An 18759-nucleotide genomic window follows, 5' to 3' on the forward strand; every position below is an offset into this window, starting at 1 on the left:
GCCCGTGAGCCATGGCCGCTGAGCCTTTGTGTCCGGAGCCTGTGCTCCGCAACGGGAGAGGCCACAGCAGTGAGAGGCCCGCGTACCGCAAAAAAAAAAAAAAAAAAAAAGCAAGAAAAATAAAGCAAGAGGGCTTGCTGAGGTAGAAATGACATTATTCTAGGGAGTAAAAAACTCCTTCCCTCAACACCCCCCCAAAAAATCCCAGAAGTACAAAATTATAAAAGCATAACAATATAATAGCTTTACTGTTGGAATATATTGGATAAACAACCCAAACAGCTACCTCAGGGAGCTTCTGAGGAATGAGCAATCCATTGATCTGTGAAGGAAAGTTAAATTATATTTAAAGTAATGTCAAAGAGAGCAAGTTGTTTTTTCATGTAATGCTTTTCAGATAGTACATTTTGATATTTACATGGTGTCTATTCACCACTTTTAAAATGCTCAATTCACTAATAGGAAACAAATGAAACTGAGTATTATTTTTTGAAATACTTCGGTCCATAATTATTTTGATTTATGAATCTTACAAGGCATATTTTATATTGATCTCTTACCATAGCATGTCTTGAGTACCAACTGAGTACAGAGTGTAGTAGAGAAAGAAGGCATATGATCACTGCCCTCTAGGACCTTGCCTTCTGAGCGGAAACTGAGCCTGAAATGACAAGTGATCATATGCTTGTGTTTCAAACTATGGAAGAGTAATCTGAACAGAGTGCTGTATACTGTAGGAGACTTCTTAGAGGAGAGGTGAGTTTTGAAATGAATTTAGAAAAATGTGGGGAAGGATACATACCTAAAATGTATTTATATTTCAAAACTAAAAACATTGATGCTATCTCTTTAATTTACTCTTGAATAAAAATTCATCTTATTCCCTAACAAACCAAAAGTTAATAGGTTGTTATTTAATGTAAGTAAGGCACATACACCACCAGTTGGGTAAAAGCATGGGACAGTCATTTAAAATCTTGCTGAGAACCTTTCCATTTATTCTGTACTACCTACCTGATGCCAGGCCACAGTCCCTGGCTGGTGAATGAGATAAAATATTTTTATGCTCTTATTCTCTTATACCTAGATGCCTGTGGTGAGCCACCAAGGTATGAATCTATGCAGCTCCCGGGTGTCCCTAAACCCAGTTATAGCCCTGGGGAGAGTGTACAGTATGAATGTCGCCCAGGTTACCAGCCCAAGCGTCCTCCTCTTCCTACCTCTGCTGTTTGTCAGAATGATGGTATGTGGTCACTTCTCCAGGAGGCCTGTACAAGTAAGTAAACAAAACTTTTTTTTTTTTAATTCAAAAAACTTTTTTATTGCTCTAGAGATTTTTCACACATTTTAGGGTTCATATTTTACGACTGAAATGGGTAGGTTTTAGACAGCAGTGCATTCAGGCTTTGAAAACTCTCCAGGGAACATTTTTTTCCACAATTGGTTGCCTGGGTAAATGTGAATCTTCTTTGATGTTATCATAGTTAAAGAAAGCAAATAATAAAAGATAATAATATTCCCATGAATTCAAGTGAGCAATGTAGAATATTGAATTTGATTCAAATCTGTTTTGAAACTGGTATAAAACAATGAATTTGAAATTTTCCTTTTAGGAAAACAGTGTCCTAACCTAGGGGATCCCCCAAATGGCCAAGTAGACTACCCAAATGGAAGTATTCTGTTTGGCTCAGAGGCTCATTATGTTTGTAATGTTGGGTAAGTAGGATGCTCCTTAGAGGAAATAATGTTATATGTTACTAAATCCATTTTCATTTTGCCTCTCTTCTTAAACATTCCCACAAAGTTGATTTAATTTTGCTTTCTGTGTGACAAGTTGTACTGTAGCCAAATAACTCTTGGGCTTTTTATGGAGACTGAAAAGATGTGTAACTAGTAGAAAGAAATTTAAATTGAAGGAAAGTAAAATTGTGTAATACTTAGTATATGTATTAATAAACCTCTCATAAGCATTAAAAATGTGTTAATCATGGTGACTTTATCCTTGACAACACAATGCACCCTATTTAAAATGGTCAGTTCTCAGAGGTGAAATAGGTTTATGGAACTGGGGGGTAGAGTTGCCAACTGAAGATATTCTTATATCAAAGTAATCTGTAAGATGTCACAAGAACAAAAGTGACCTGGTAAGCTTAGACAATAATGTTGATCAAGATCTCTTAATTGGAAAACCTTATTTTTAAAACTACTACAAAGGAGTGAAGCATCTCAAAAAGTGGTACTGAGGATTTAATAATAGTCTTTGTTTTACAGGGCTCTTTTAATAGCATATGTTAGGGATACTGAACATTTATAAAAAATGTGAATTTAAAAGGTAAATGTAATATGCTATGGAAACACAACTGGTTTTTAAATATTGTCTATGTATCCTGGTAGTTTACTGAGTTTATTTATTAGTTTTTACAGTGTGTGTGTGTGTGTGTGTGTGTGTGTTTGTGTGTAATCTTTAGGGTTTTTTATGTAGAAGATCATATCCTCTGTGAACCGTGATAATTTTACTTCTTTCTTTCCAAGTTAGAACTATATTTCTTTTTCTTGTTTAATTGCTCTGACTAGAACTTCTAGTACCACGTTGAATAAAAGTGGTAAAAGCAGTTGTTCATGCCTGTTCTGATCTGTTCCAGATTTTAACCACTGAGCATGATGTTTGCTGTTGGATTTTCATGTATGGAGTTTATTATCTTAAGGCAGTTTCCTTCTGTTTCTAGTTTGTTAAGTATTTTTCTTATGAAAAATATTGAATTTTATCAAATGCTTTTTCTGCCTCAATTGAGGTGACCATGTGGTTTTTTTTCCTTTCATTCTTTTGATGTTGCATATTACATTGATTGATTTTTATGTGTTGAGCCATCTCTTGCATTCTAGGAATAATTCCCACTTGGTCATGATGTTTAATCCTTTTAAAATGCTGCTAAATTGTTTGCTAGTATTGTGTTGAGGTTGTTTGCATCAGTGTTCTTAAGGGATAGTGGTCTCTAGCTTTCTTTTCTTGTAGTACCTTTATTGAATTTTGCTATCACCGTAATGCTTGTCTCAGAATGGGTTTGGAAGACTTCCCTCCTTTTCAGGTTTTTGGAAAAGTTTGAGAAGGATTGGTATTACTTCTTTAAATGTTTGGTAGAAATCACCAATGAAACCATCAGATCCAGGATTTTTCTTAATTGGGAGAATTTTGATTACTGATTCAATCTCCTTACTAGTTACAGATCTATTCAGATTATCTGTTTTTGTAATTAACTCTTGGTAGGTTTTGTGTTTCTAGGAATTTGTCCATTATATCTAGTTTATCCATTTGTGGCATAAAATTGTTCATAGTACTCTCATAATAGTTTTTTTTCTGTCAAATCTATAGTGATGTTCCTACTTTCATTTCTGATTTTAGTAATTTGAGTCTAATCTCTTTGTTTTAGTCAATCTAAGGGTTTGTCACTTTTGTCGCATTTTTTGAAGAACCAACTTTTAGTTTCATTGATATTCTCTCTTGTTTCGCTCTTTTTGTTGTTGTTGTTTATGTCTGTTTTAATCTTTATTATTTGCTTCCTTCTGCTAACTTTGGGTTTATCTTTTTCTGGTTCCTTAAATTGTACACTTAGTTTGTTTTTTCAGAGCTATCGTTTCTTAACGTAAACATTTATAGCTATAAATTTCCCCCTTAGCACTGCTCTTGCCGAATCCCATAAGTTTTAGTATGTTATGTTTTCATTTCCATTCATGTCAAAGTATGTTCTAATTGCCCTGATTTCTTCTTTGAGCCATTGGTTGTTCAAAAGCATATTGTTTAATTTTCATAATTTTATGAATTTTCCAGTTTTCCTTTTGATGTTGATTTTTAAATTCATCCTATTGTGGTCAGAGAATATACTTTTTATGATATCTGGCTTTTAAAATCTATTATTAATATTAATTTGTGGCATAAAACAATTATATTATTAATTATTTATTAAATAATTAATTATGTTTTGAATAACATTAATTTGTCACCTAACATATGGTCTATCCTGGAAAAAGTCCCACATGCTCTTGAAAAGACTGTGTATTCTGTTGTTGTTGGGTAGAATGCTTTGTATATATCTGTGAGATCAGGTTGTTTTACTGTGCTGTTGAAGTCCTCTGTTTCCTTATTTATCTTCTGTCTAGTTGTTCTATTCATTATTGTGAGCGAGGTATTGCAGTCTCCAACTATTATGTAGAAATGCTTATTATGTAGAAATGCATATTTCTCCTTTCAATTCTGTCATTTTTTGCTTAATATATTTTGATAGCCTGTCATTAGGTACATAAATGTTTATAATTGTTATATCTTCAGTACTGAATCCTTATTAATATAAAATTTACTTCTTTGTTTCTTGTAACCTTTTTCATTTAAAGTCTATTTTGTCAGATTTTAGTATAGCTACTCTACTGTCTTTTGGTTACTATTTGTGAGAAATATCTTTTTCCAGCCTTTCATTTTCACCGCATTTGTGTCTTTGAATGTCAAGTGAGTCTCTTGTAGACAACATATAGTTGGATCATGTGTTTTTATCCATTCTGCCAATCTCTGTCTTTTGATTGGAGAGTTTATTCCATCTACACTTAATATAATTATTGACGAGGAGGGATTTATTTCTATCATTGTGCTACTTGTTTTCTATATGCTTTATAGCTTTTTTGTAGTCCCTCATTTCCTGCATTATTGTTTTCTTTAGTGTGTAGTTGATTTTTGTAGTGAAATGTTTAAATTCCTTTCTCATTTCCTTTTGTGTATATTCTATAGTTATATTGTTTGTGGTTACCATGGGAATTATTTTACATTGAACATTGTACATGGGAATTCCCTGGCGGTCCAGTGGTTAGGACTCTGCACTTATACTGTAGGGGGCGCGGGTTCAATCCCTGGTTGGGGAACTAAGATCCCACAAGCCTCACAGGGCGGCCAAAAAAACCAAACCAAAACAAAACAAACAATGACAGAATTGAAGGGAGAAATATGCATTTCTACATAATAAGCATTTCGACATAATAGTTGGAGACTGCAAGACCTCGCTCACAATAATGGATAGAACAACTAGACAGAAGATAAATAAGGAAACAGAGGACTTTTTTTCTTTTAGCACTTTGTATCAATCCACGGTCTTCTGGTCTCTGAGTTTCTAATGACAAATCTTAATTAGTATCCCTTGTATGTGATGATTCACTTCTCTCATGCAGCTTTCAGCATTCTTTGTCCTTTGAAAGTCTGATTATCATGTATCTTAGTAAGATGAATACAAAGAGACCTGCACTCAGAATTTTAAGCTTTTGGAGAATTTTAAGCTTTTGGCATATTTGTTTCTTTTATCAAATTTGGGAAGTTTTCAGCCATTACTTCTTGAAGTATTCTCTCTGTCCCTTTTGCTCTATCTTCTCCTTCTGAGAGTCCCACAGTGTATTTGTTGGTGTCCCACAGATCCCTTAGGCTTTGTTCACTTTTCTTCAATCTTTTTTCTTTCTGTTTCTTAGAGTCAATAATTTCCACTACCCTATCTCAATTTCACTAATTCTTTTTTCTTCTCAAATATGCCTTTAATTCTTCCAGTGACTTTTTCATTTCCATTAATGTACTTTTCAACTCCAGAATTTACTTTTGGATTCTTTTTAGCTTTTCTAGCTCCTATTGATATTTCCATTTTGTTCACATATTGTTCTCTTGACTTTCTACATTTCTTCCTTTAGTTCTTTGTGCATCTTTATCCCAGTTATTTCTTTCAAATTTTACTGAGGCTCCAGGGCAGGGCTTAGGCAGGGGGCAACCCTGTGGGCAAAAGAAGAGCCAGTGGAGAGGATGTACCTGACCTTCTTCTTGGGGCACAGGTTGTTGGTTTGGCCACACTTCTTCTTGTGGCCATTGACAGCACTGGTGTGCAGGTGAGCATAACACCTGCAGCAGATCATTTTGTTGCAGTTGTACTTCTGGGAAAGCTGGCAGAGGGAAGACTTGATGATACCACCCTGCAGGTGAAGCACCAAGTGTAGGGTGGATTCTTTCTGGATATTATAGTCTGAGAGAGTACGGCCATCCTCAGCTGTTTGTCTGCAAAAATCAGACTCTGTTGGTGAGGCAGGATGTCCTCAGTGTCTTTGATTTTGGCTTTGACATTCTCAGTGGTGACACTGAGTTTGACCTCAAGAGTGATGGTCTTGCCCGTCAGGGTCTTCACAAAGATTTGCTGTTTGGCTTCTTCATTGGCTTCTCTGTGTCTGCTGTTTGGCTGCTTCACTGAAGAAAAATGGGGTGGCAGAACTGGCATCCGTTAATTTCCATTGAGAGTGCCTTCACAAGACATTTAAAGTCTTTGATAGATTTGTCATGAGGTCTCCTTCAGAAAAAAATTCTGTTCATGTATTTTTCCACTGTATGAGCCATACTTTTCCTTTCCCGTTTCTTTGTATGCCTTACAACTTTTTTGTTGAATCAATATTTGAATCTAATAATGTGGTAACTCTGGAAATCAGATTCTGCCCACTACCTAGAGCTTACTGTTTTATGGGTTTTTTTGTTTTGTTTTGGTTTGGTTTTTTGATTGTTGTATGGTGTCTCTGTGCTGAGGAGCAGCCTGACATATAAACTTGAAGGTCATCTCAGGTTTTTTCTGAGCCTTTCTCTGGGCAGGCGGAATCATTTTCTAATTTTTTTCCACATGGCAGTTATTTTTGAATGTCCTAGTGTTTAATGTCTGGCTCCTGTTAGTGGAAAAAAAGTAAAAGTGAAGGGGAGGGGCAAAGGATGCTGGATTTTAAATCCCTTGGATATCATTTGTCCAGTGTTGAAGGAGCTTGAAAAAGTTGGGGGAGGTGTGACAACAAAGGCTGCCCACCTCTTTTTCTGCTTCTCTGTGATCAGAAGCAGCAGTGATAAGAACACAAATCCCTGATACTTGGAGGGCAGATTCCTTTTTGCCCACCCTAGCTCCCACAGGCTACTTATAAGCTGCTCTAGCAACACGTGTACAGATGCCAGCTGGGTGGGGGGGGATAGGTAGCTGCCACTGTGCTAAGAGCTAAAATTGACTCAAAGCAAGTAAATTTACCTAAGTCTTCTCCTAGTAATTGCAAGCCATGAACAGATTCTAGACTTCCAAAATAGTGATATCAGGCAGATTCTGTCAGTGTCATCATCAAGGTGTGGAGACAGATTTCTGTTGCCACTTATTTTGCCATCATCCCAGAATCCTCTCCTAATGCATTATAATCTAGAATCAATGAATTAGCCTTTAGGGAAAAGTCCTCTGGAAGTGGGTACAGGCAGTTACACTGAGTATTTTTAACTTGATTAAGTAAAAATAGCAGAATATCCAGTGAATGTTCCGCTGGAACATTTAGAAGAGGCTACTAGGCACCAAAAGTTTAAGATGTAGAATCAAGGAAGTTGTAGCCCTCTTGAGAAACAGAATATATAGAGAGGCATCAGAGCAAAATAGTAAATGAAAAGCACCAAATAGATAGAATCATTCATGATCGTTACAGTGAGAGTCCAGAAGGAGAAGAGTGTATTATGAATTTAAATAATTGGAGAATACTTCATTGAGTAGTATTCCTGAACTACTACTAGAAAGATACAGGCATATCTTGGAGATATCGCAGGTTCCTTTCCACACCACTGCAATAAAGCAAATCAAATGAGTTTTTTACATACATTTATACTATACTGTAGTCTGGTAACTGTGCAATAGAATTATGTCTAAAAAAATGTATATACCTTAATTTAAAACTACTATATTACCAGAAAAATGCTAACCATAATCTGAGCCTCAGAGGCATAGTAGTAACATTAAAGACATTGATCACAGATCACTATAACAAGTAGAATAATAGTAATAAAGTTTGAAATATGTGAGATTTACCAAAATGTGACACAGAGACATGAAGTGAGCAAACGTTTTGGGGAAAATGGCACAAATAGACTTGTTTGATGCAGGGTTGCCACACACCTTCAGTTTGTTAAAAACTTAATAAAGTGAAGAGCAGTAAGATGGTATGCCTGTATTCTGAATATTAATAAAGAATCTAAAGAATATTATCTAAAGAATGTTTAAAAAAGCTAAAACTTACCTAGTACTCACTACGTGCCAGATGCTAACTCATCCAATCCTCAGAACAGTCCTATGAGGTATGTAGTGTTACCCCCCTTTTCATAGATGAGGAAACTGAGCAAGAGAACCTTGCCTAAGGGGCTTGCCCAAGCTCAAATAAGTCAGTCTTAGAGCTGGAACTTGAATCCAGGCAGGCAAGCTCTAGGGCCTGACCCGTCTGCTCAGTCCTTACTGAGCAGAATGGTGTGAGCAAAAGGGTAGAGAAGTGAACGTGTGATGCATTTGCCAGAGATAGCGGAGGGGCTACACTGACAACATGACAGAGTAATTTAGACATTTTTCTGTGGGCCAATGTGTGTTCACATGCAGAAACTCTATTTAATTAAGTTGCATATTTAGTTAGCACTTACATTATATTTTGTTTAAGGAACTTCTCCCTCAAATTACTATAGTGCAGGAAGACAACCATATAAAATTGTTTTCATTATTATGTCCATCTTGTAACTACTAAAGAACATAGTAACTTTTCTTTTCTCATTTAGTTATTTCTTAATTGGACCAAGTATTCTATACTGTGACATTTCTGGAAGTACTGTGGAGTGGAGTGATACTCCTCCAACGTGTGAAAGTAAGTATATTCTCTCTTTAGAATATAGAGGAGCAGTTCTCAAACTTTGGGCCGCAGGACCCCTTTATGCTTTTAAATTAACATAGATACCAATGAACTTTTCTTTATGTGGGTTATATCTTTTGCTATTATTATATTGGAATTAAAACTGAAAAGTTTTTAAAATAATTATTATTCATTTTTAAGAAGAGTAAGCGCAATACCTGTTAGTATATACAACATACTTCTATGAAAAATCAAAAATTTCCAAAACAAATAGTGGCATTGTTTTACATTTTTGCAAATTTCTTCAATATCTGGCTTAAAGGAAGACATCTGGATTCAGTGTCTTGCAAAATCACACAATTTATAGCCTCTGGAAAATTTCACCATACACTTGTAAGGATGAAAGTGAAAAATGACAATAATACTTGGTATCAATGTGAAGAACTGATTTAGTGAATAGATATATTTATAAATTATGAAGTGTTTCTCAACCAGCACTGAGTTCTGTTTTTAATCATAATTATATCATATCATTAAATTGTCAACATCTCTTATGATGAGAACAAAACTTAGTATGGCCTTGCAGATAAATAAATGTGTTTCATATAGATTTTTAATGTAGTTATTTAAGAAAATTAGTTTTATTTTAAATAATTCACTTCTAAATTAATAGTTTGAATTTAGGATAATACATTTTCTCATAGAAACCTTCTAAATGGATATTGGATTCACAACTAGCTTGTAGAAATCATATGTTAATTTATTGAAGGCAATTCATATATCTTTACTAATTGCTGTTTAATCTTTTACCTTTCCTTTTGCCTTTTATGTCTTATTTTTTTCCCTTTCTAAGAGATTTTGTGTAAACCACCTGAAAAAATTCTAAATGGAAAATACACAAATAGCCTCAAGGATATATTTGAATACAGTGAAGTAGTAACTTATAGTTGTGATGCTTCAAATGGAACAGATCAATATTCACTTGTTGGAGAGAGCAAGCTTGTTTGTATTGGAAATGACAAATGGAGTAGTGACCCTCCTCAGTGTAAAGGTAATAATATTTCCATTTATTTCCTTCTTAATTTGTAGAAACGCTTTGTAAATTGTTTTACTTACAGTAAAAACAGCCATATGTGCTTGATCCTCCTATTTAATTGGTTTCTAATTTAATTTAATATCGGTCAAATCAAGTATAAAATACTTCTACTTGTAGAGCTTCCCCCCTCTCACCCCACAGGTTCTTGGCATTCCAATTTATACATTGTAAACTACTGTGTATATGCATGAGTTAGGACTTTTTTTCCATGAAAAGCATCAAAAAATTCAACACACACTTTCTTAAACATAAGAAAGTGTTATCTTGTATTACAAGAAGTCTGACAGTTTTGGCTACAGGAAATCATAGTGTAAATTGTAAAAGATTAATTGTCTCACAGATATGATTTATAAACTCTGGGCAAATCTTACTTAAAAACAATGTTTAAGGCATTAGAGCATGATCAGAAGCAGGGAGACACTGGAGGGATTTTTACTCTTGAAAGAAAGGGTCCACTGAATAATAGCAAAATATTTACTCTTCTCAAGTGAACATGGAACATTCTCTAATACCATATTCTAGGCAATAAGATAATTTTTAACAAATTTCAAATAATTGAAATCATTTAGAGTACATTATCTGATCAAACTGGGATGGATGTAGAAATCAAAACATAAATCTAGAATATCCCCAAATATTTGAAAATTATGCAGACACTTACAACTAATAAATGAATCAAAGACAAAGTACTAACAAGGGAAATTAGAAAGTGCTTCGAATATAATAAAAATGAAACACAGCATATCAAAATATCAGAACTTGTGGGATACAGCAAAAGCATTGCTTAGAAGGATATTTAAACCATGTAATACTTATATTGGAAAAAGAAAAGTCTCAAATCAATAATCTGAACTTCTACCATAAGGAACTAAAAAAAAAGAGCAACTTAAACCCCAATAGGAAATAATAAAGACAGAGAAAAAATCAATGATATTGAAAAGAGAAATAATATAGAGAGAATCAAATCAATACCTGCTTCTTGGAGAAGATTGATAAATTGGATAAACCTATAGGTAGTTTGACAGGAAAACAGAAGATACAAATAACCAGTATCAAGAGTGAAAAAGAGGAGGTCACCACATATACTGCAGACATTTAAAGAACAGTAAGGGAATAAAACAAACAACTTTATGCCTGTAAATTTGACAACTTAAACCTTCTTGCATGTAGATTTTGTCTTTCCTTTTGTTATTGTGGTATATCACATTGATTGATTTCTGTATGTTGAACCATCCTTGTGCAGAAGGAAATTTTGTCAAATGCATAAATAGCATTTGACAAAATTCAACATCCAGTCATGATAAAAACCTTCATGGAGGTGGGTATAGCAGGAACATACCTCAACATAATAAAGGTGATTTATGACAAACCCACAGCCAACATAATACTCAAAGGTCAGAAGCTGAAAGCCTTCCTGAAATTCAGGAGCAAGACAAGTATACCCACTCTCATGACTTCTATTTAACATAGTGTTGGAAGTCAGAAAAGAAAAAAAAATAAAAGCTATCCAAAATAGAAAGGAGTAAGTAAAACTGTCACTATTTACAGATGACATAATACTCTATATAGAGAATGCTACTCTATAAAAAACTATTGGAACTAATATATGAATTCAGCAAGGTAAGAGAATACACGATGAATATACAGAAATCTGTTGTGTTTCTTTACCCTAATAATGAAATGTCAGAAAGAATAAGTTAAAAAAAAAATTCCATTTAAAATTGCATCTAAAAACAAACAAAAGAACCTAGGAATAGACTTAACCAATGAAGTGAAAGACCTATACACTGAAAACTATAAAACATTGATAAAGGAATCTGAACAGGATTCAGAGAAATGGAAAAAATATACTGTGCTCTTGGATTGGAAGAATTAATATTGCTAAAATGGCCATACTACCCAAACCAATCTACAGATTTAATGCAATGCTTATAAAAATACCTGTGACATTGTTCACAGAACTAGAACAAATAATCCTAAAATTTATATGGAACCATAAAAGAGGCAGAATTGCCAAAGCAATACTGAGAAAACAGAAGAAAGCTCAAGATATAACCCTTCCTTGACTTTAGACTATACTACAGAGGTACAGTAATCAAAGCAGCATGGTATTGGCACAAAAACAGACATGTAGATCAATGGAGTAGAGAACCTACTCCATTGTAGTTCAATGGAACAGAGTAGAGAACCCAGAAATAAACCCATGCACCTATGGTCGATTAATCTACAACAAAGGAGGCAAGAATATACAATGGAGAAAAGACAGTCTCTTCAACAAATGGTCTTATGAAAGCTGGACAGCTACATGTAATACAATGAAATTAGAACATTCCCTCACACCATACACAAAAATAAACTCAAATTGTGTAAAGGCCTAAATGTAAGACGTGACACCATAAAACATAGGCAAAACACTCTGACAAAAGTTGTAGCAATATTTTCTTAGGTCAGCTTCCCAAGGCAAAAGAAACAAAAGCAAGAGTAAACAAATGGGACCTAATCAAACTTAAAAGCTTCTGCACAGCAAAGGAAACTATCAACAAAACCAAAAGACAACCTATGGAATGAGAGAAAATATTTGCAAATGATGCAAATGACAAGAGGTTAATATCCAGAGTACACAAACAGCTCATACAACTCAATATTAAAAAAACAAACAACACAATCAAAAAATGGGTAGAAGACCTAAATAGACGTTTCTCTAAAGAAGACATACAGATTGCCTACATGTATATGAAAAGATGCTCAACATCACTAATTATTAGAGAAGTGCAAATCCAAACCACAAGGTGTTACCACTGGTCAGAATGGCTGTCATCAAAAAGTCTATAAATAATAAATGTTGGAGAGGGTGTGGAGAAAAGGGCACCCTCTTGCACTGTTGGTGGGAATGTAAAGTGATGCAGCCAGTAAAGAAGACAGTCTGGAGGTTACTTAAAAAACTAAAAATAGAGCTATGATCCAGTAATCCCACTCCTGGTATATGTCTGGAAAAAGCGAAAACTCTAATTCAAAAAGGAACATGCACTCCCAATGTTCATAGCAACACTATTTACAATAGCCAAGACATAGAAGTAACCCAGGTACCCATCAACAGGTGATTGGATTAAGAAGATGTTTTGTGTGTGTGTGTGTGTGTGTGTGTGTGTGTCTGTGTGTCTGTGTGTCTGTATGTGTGTGTATTGGCATATTACTTAGCGTTAAAAAAAGAATAAAATAGTTACATTTTAGCAACATGGATGGACATAGAGAATTTTATGCTTAGTGAAGTAAGTAAGACAGAAAGACAAATACTATATGATATCAGCTGTATGTGGAATCAAAAAAAAATAATACAAATGATTCTATATACAAAACAGAAACAGACTCACAGATGTAGAAAACAAACTTATGATTACCAAAGGGAAAAAGGAGGGGGGCAACAAATTAGGGGCATGGGATTAACAGATACAAACTACTATACGTAAAATAAAAAAGCAACAAGTATTTGCTATATAGCACAGGGAATTGTATCCAATATCTTGTAATAACCTGTAATGGAATATAATCTAAAGAATAACCAAACAACAAATCACTATGCTGTATACCTGAAACTAACGCAATATTGTAAATCACCTATACTTCAATAAAAAATTATAAAAAACCTTCTCATGAAGTGTACTGCAGGCCCATGTCCTCACTGGGGAATTATACCAAACATTTAAGGAATAAATAGTAGTAGCCCTACACAAAGTTTTCAAGAAAACTAAAGAGATAGGAATACTTCTTAACTCATTTCATGAGGACAGCATTGCTCTGATACCAAAACCAGACAGAAACATTGCAAGAAAATTACAGACAATATCCAAAATGGGCATAGAACTAAAACTTCTTAAAATATTAATAAATCAAATCCTTGCCTATAAAAAATAATACATCGTAATTAAGTAGGATTTATTCCATGAGTTCATGGACGATTCAAATTTGAAAATTAATCAGTGCAATTTACCATATCAAGAAACTTTGAAGAAGAAAAAAAAAAACACTCTTGCATTCCTATACACGAACAACGAAAGATCAGTAAGAGAAATTAAGGAAACAATTCCATTCACAAGTGCAACAAAAAGAATAAAATAACTAGGAATAAACCTACCTAAGGAGGTAAAAGACCTGTACTCAGAAAACTATAAGACACTGATGAAAGAAATCAAAGGTGACACAGATGGAGAGATACACCAAGTTCTTGGATTGGAAGAATCAAATTGTGAAAATGACTATACTACTGAAAGCCATCTACAGATTCAATGCAATCCCTATCAAATTACCAATGACATTTTTTAGAGAACTAGAACAAAAAAGCTTAAAATTTGTATGGAGAAACAAAAGTCCCTGAATAGCCGAAGCAATCTTGAGGGAAAAAAATGGACCTGGAGGAATCAGACTCCCTGACTTCAGAGTATACTACAAAGTTATAGTAATCAAGACAATATGGTACTGGCATAAAAAACAGAAGTATAGATCAATGGAACAGGATAGAAAGCCCTGAGATAAACTCACACATCTATGGTCAGCTAATCTATGACAAAGGAGGCAAGGATATACAATGGAGAAAAGACAGTCTCTTCAATAAGTGATGCTAGGAAAACTGGCCACCTACATGTAAAAGAATGAAATTAGAACACTCCCTAACGTACACAAAATAAACTCAAAATGGATTAAAGGCCTAAATGTATGACCAGGTACTATAAAACTCTTAGAGGAAAACATAGGAAGAACACTCTGACATAAATCATAGCAAGATCTTTTTTGACCACCTCCTAGAGAAATGGAAATAAAACCAAAAATAAACAAATGGGACCTAATGAAAGTTAAAAGCTTTTGCACAACAAAGGAAACTATAAAAAAGACAAAAAGACAACCCTCAGAATGGAGGAAATAGTTGCAGATGAATCAACGGACAAAGTATTAATCCCCAAAATATATAAACAGCTCATGCAGCTCAATATTAAAAAAACAACCCAATCAAAAAATGGGCAGGAGACCTAAATAGACATTTCTCCAAAGAAGACATACAGATGGACAAAAGGCACATGAAAAGCTGCTCAACATTGCTAATTATTAGAGAAATGCAAATCAAAACTGCAGTGAGGTATCACCTCACACCAGTTAGAATGGTCATCATCAGAAAATCTACAAACAACAATGCTGGAGAGGGTGTGGAGAAAAGGGAACCCTCTTGCACTGTTGGTGGGAATGTAAATTGATACAGCCACTATGGAGAACAGTATGGAGGTTCCTTAAAAAGCTAAACATAGAATTACCATATGACCCAGCAATCCCACTACTGAGCATATACCCAGAGAAAACCCTAATTCAAAAAGACGCATGCACCCCAATGTTCATTGCAGCACTATTTACAATAGCCAGGTCATGGAAGCAACCTAAATGTCCATTGACAGATGAATGGATAAAGAAGATGTGGTACGTATATACAATGAAATATTACTCAGCCATAAAAAGGAACGAAATTGGGTCATTTGCAGAGACGTGGATGAATCTAGAGACTGTTATACAGAGTGAAGTAAGTCAGAAAGAGAAAAACAGATATCACATATTAACGCATATATGTGGAACCTGGAAAAATGGTACAGATGAACTGGTTTGCAGGGCAGAAATAGACACAGATTTAGAGAACAAACGTATGGACACCAAGGGGGGAAAGCAGCAGGGGGTGGGGGTGGAGGTATGATGAATTGGGCGATTGGGATTGACATGTATACACTGATGTGTATAAAATTGATGACTAATAAGAACCTGCTGTATAAAAACAAAATAAAATAAAATTCAAACAAAAACAAAAAGACACATGCACCCCGATGTTCATTGCAGCACTGTTTACAATAGCCAGGTCATGGAAGCAACCTAAATGTCCATCAACAGATGAATGGATAAAGAAGAGGTGGTACATATATACAGTGGAATATTACTCAGCCATAAAAAGGGGTGAAGTTGGGTCATTTGTAGAGACGTGGATGGACCTAGAGACTGTCATACAGAGTGAAGTAAGTCAGAAAGAGAAAAACAAATATCATATATTAACGCATATATGTGGAATCTAGAAAAATGGTACAGATGGACTGGTTTGCAAGGCAGAAATAGAAACACAGATGTAAAAAACAAAAGTATGGACACAAAGGGGGAAAAGTTGGGGGGAGGCGGGCGGTGTGGTGTGATGAATTGGGAGATTGGGATTGACATGTGTACACTAATATGTATAAAATAGATAAGTAATTAGAACCTGCTGTATAAAAAAAATGAATAAATAAAATTCAAAAAAAAAAAAAAAGAGAACTAATGAGAGCTTAGAGTATGCTGCATATCCTCCCTTATTTGAGCCCAGAGCCATTTGCTTACACAAACCTTCCCTTGAATATATTGGACAATTCTGTCTCCACTTCCCATTAGCTCTGTAAGTTATTTAACTTCTTTGAATGTCAGTTTCTCCTGCAAATAGAATGCCTAACTTAATGTTTATTTTAAAGATTAAATCTTCTAGCATGTGCCAAAAAACAAAAACAAAATAAAACCACACATGATCACCTTAATAGATGTAAAAGAAAAAAGAGTATATGACAGAATTTATCATCTTTTCATTATAAAACTCAGCAAATAAGGATATAAGGGAACTACCTGAAGCTGACAAAAGGCACCTATAAAAGTTCCCCAGCTGGGGCTTCCCTGGTGGCACAGTGGTTGAGAGTCCGCCTGCCGATGCAGGGGGCACGGGTTCGTGCCCCGGTACAGGAAGATCCCACACGCCGCGGAGCAGCTGGGCCCGTGAGCCATGGCCGCCGAGCCTGCGCGTCCAGAGCCTGTGCTCCGCAAAAAAAAAAAAAAAAAAAATTCCCCAGCTAACATTATACTTAATAGTAAAAGAGTAGTTTATTTTTACTTAAAGTGGAACAAGATAAGGATGTCTATTCGGCATTGCATTGGAGTTCCTAGACAGTACAATAAGGCATACATATTGGAGAGTAAGAAATAAAATAGACTTCATTCACTTATGACGATTGCTTTTGTAGAAAACTTGAATGGCTGAAGTTTTAGCAAGGTTGCAAGATACACGATCAACATACAGAAATCGACGGTATATCTATAAACTAGTAAAACACCATTAGAAATTGAAAATTTTCAAGTACTGTTTATACCAGCTCCAAAACATGAAATACTTGCATATAAATCTAGCAATGTATGTGAAATATTTAAATGGTAAAAGCAATTAAACATAGAAGAAATTAAAGAAGACCTTAATAAATAGAGAAAATTCAGTGGTCATGGATTAGAAGACACAATATAATAAAGATGTCAGTAATTGATCTTTAAATTCAACACAATCCCATAAAATCCCAGCAGAACTTGAGAAACAGGCTCTACAATTTATTTAGAAAGATAAAAGAACTAGAATAGTCAATATAAATTTGAAAAAAAATTATAGACGTCTTGTTCTACCTGATGTCAAGACTTCTTATAAACCATGCTGTAAGGAATATAATCAAGACAGTGTGGTATTGGTGAAAGGATAGCCATGTAGAGCAGTGGAACAGAATAAGTATCCAGATAGACCCTTTCAAATATGTCCACTTGATTTCATCACAGATATACAAACAATTCATTGGAAAAATGGTAAATTTACAGGCTCAATTCGATATACATTATGCACAGAAAAAAGAAAGCACCTCAACCTATGTTAGCACCATAGACAAACATTTACTTACAATGAACCAAAGACTTAAATGTAAAACCTAAAACCATAAGGCTTTTACTAGAAAACGTAGAAAATATTTCTGCCTTAGCCAAAGATTTCTTAAATCAATGCTAAAAGCATGATCCTTCTTCTTTAAAGAAAAAATATTAATTGGACTTATTAAAAACTCAAAACTTCTGCTTCAACTACACTGTTCAAAGAATGAATAAAATGAGCCACAGACTGGGAGAAAATATTTGCAAAATACATATCTGCTAAGGGACTTGTATACAATATATAAGTAACTCTCAAAACACAATAAGAAAAGAACCCAATGTTTTTTAAGATGGGCAACATATTTGAATAGATTTGTTTCACCAAAGAAGACATATGTATGCCAAAAAAGTACATGAAAAGTTGCTTGATATCATTAGTAATTACAGAATGGAATTTAATACCATAGTGAGGTATCACTAAACAGCTATTAGAATGGCTGAAATTAAAAAAAAAAAAACCTAAAAACTAACAATACCATTAACTGGCAAGTATATGGAGCAATTGGAGCTCTAATACATTGCTGGTAAGAATGCAAAGTGGTATGAACATTATGGAACACAATTTGGCAATTCCTTATAAGGTTAAATATACATTTACCATACAACTCAGCAACATAAGTAAAAAGGTATGTTTATATAGAAACCTGCATGAGAATATTCACAGCAGCATTAGTCATAATCATTCCACACTGGAATTAGCCCACATGTCCTTCATCTGGTAATAGATGAGCAGCCTATACCACATCCATACAATGGAGTAATACTCTGCAATAAAAAGAAATGAACTCCTGAATCATGCAACAGCAGGAATGAATCTCAAATGCATTATGCTAAGTGAAATAAGCCATACTCAGAGGCTGTGATCCCATTATGACATGCTGGAAAAGCAACATTATAGGGACAGAAAACAGATTAGTGGTTGGCTGGTTGGATAAGGTGGTCGAAAGTTGGGGAGGGTTGATTACAAAGTGGCATAAGGAAGTATTTGGAGATAATGGAACTTTTGTTATTGTGCAGGTAATTACATGGTTATTTGAATTGATCAAAACTAATATAGCTGTACACTTAAAAGGGTGAGATTTACTGTATGTACTTTGTTATCTAGTAGTAAACCTAACTTAGAAGAAAATCATTAGGTACAATTAAGAGCATATTGGCCCAACAGTGAAAAATATCAGTGACAGAGCAATAGAAATCCACCA

The 18759-nt window shown here is 34.6% G+C and overlaps 1 protein-coding gene and 1 pseudogene across 7 annotated transcripts in view; one reads left to right on the forward strand and one right to left on the reverse strand.

The window, feature by feature from the left end:
- CD46 (CD46 molecule) overlaps positions 1–18759 on the forward strand; it is a 54382-nt gene that overhangs the window by 15297 nt on the left and 20326 nt on the right. For all 7 annotated transcript variants that reach the window (XR_007474116.1, XM_033410491.2, XM_033410492.2 and 4 more), the window contains exons 2-5: positions 1088–1276; positions 1614–1716; positions 8612–8697; positions 9536–9733. Coding sequence is in view for 6 of the 7 variants with exons in the window: in XM_033410491.2 (XP_033266382.1) it covers positions 1088–1276; positions 1614–1716; positions 8612–8697; positions 9536–9733 (576 nt within the window). In the remaining variant the exon portion in view is untranslated. The remainder of the gene's footprint in view (positions 1–1087; positions 1277–1613; positions 1717–8611; positions 8698–9535; positions 9734–18759) is intronic.
- LOC125965660 (ubiquitin-60S ribosomal protein L40-like) lies at positions 4321–6287 on the reverse strand (annotated as a pseudogene).

Source organism: Orcinus orca, chromosome 1 (assembly GCF_937001465.1).
Source record: "Orcinus orca chromosome 1, mOrcOrc1.1, whole genome shotgun sequence".
NCBI lineage: Eukaryota > Metazoa > Chordata > Mammalia > Artiodactyla > Delphinidae > Orcinus > Orcinus orca.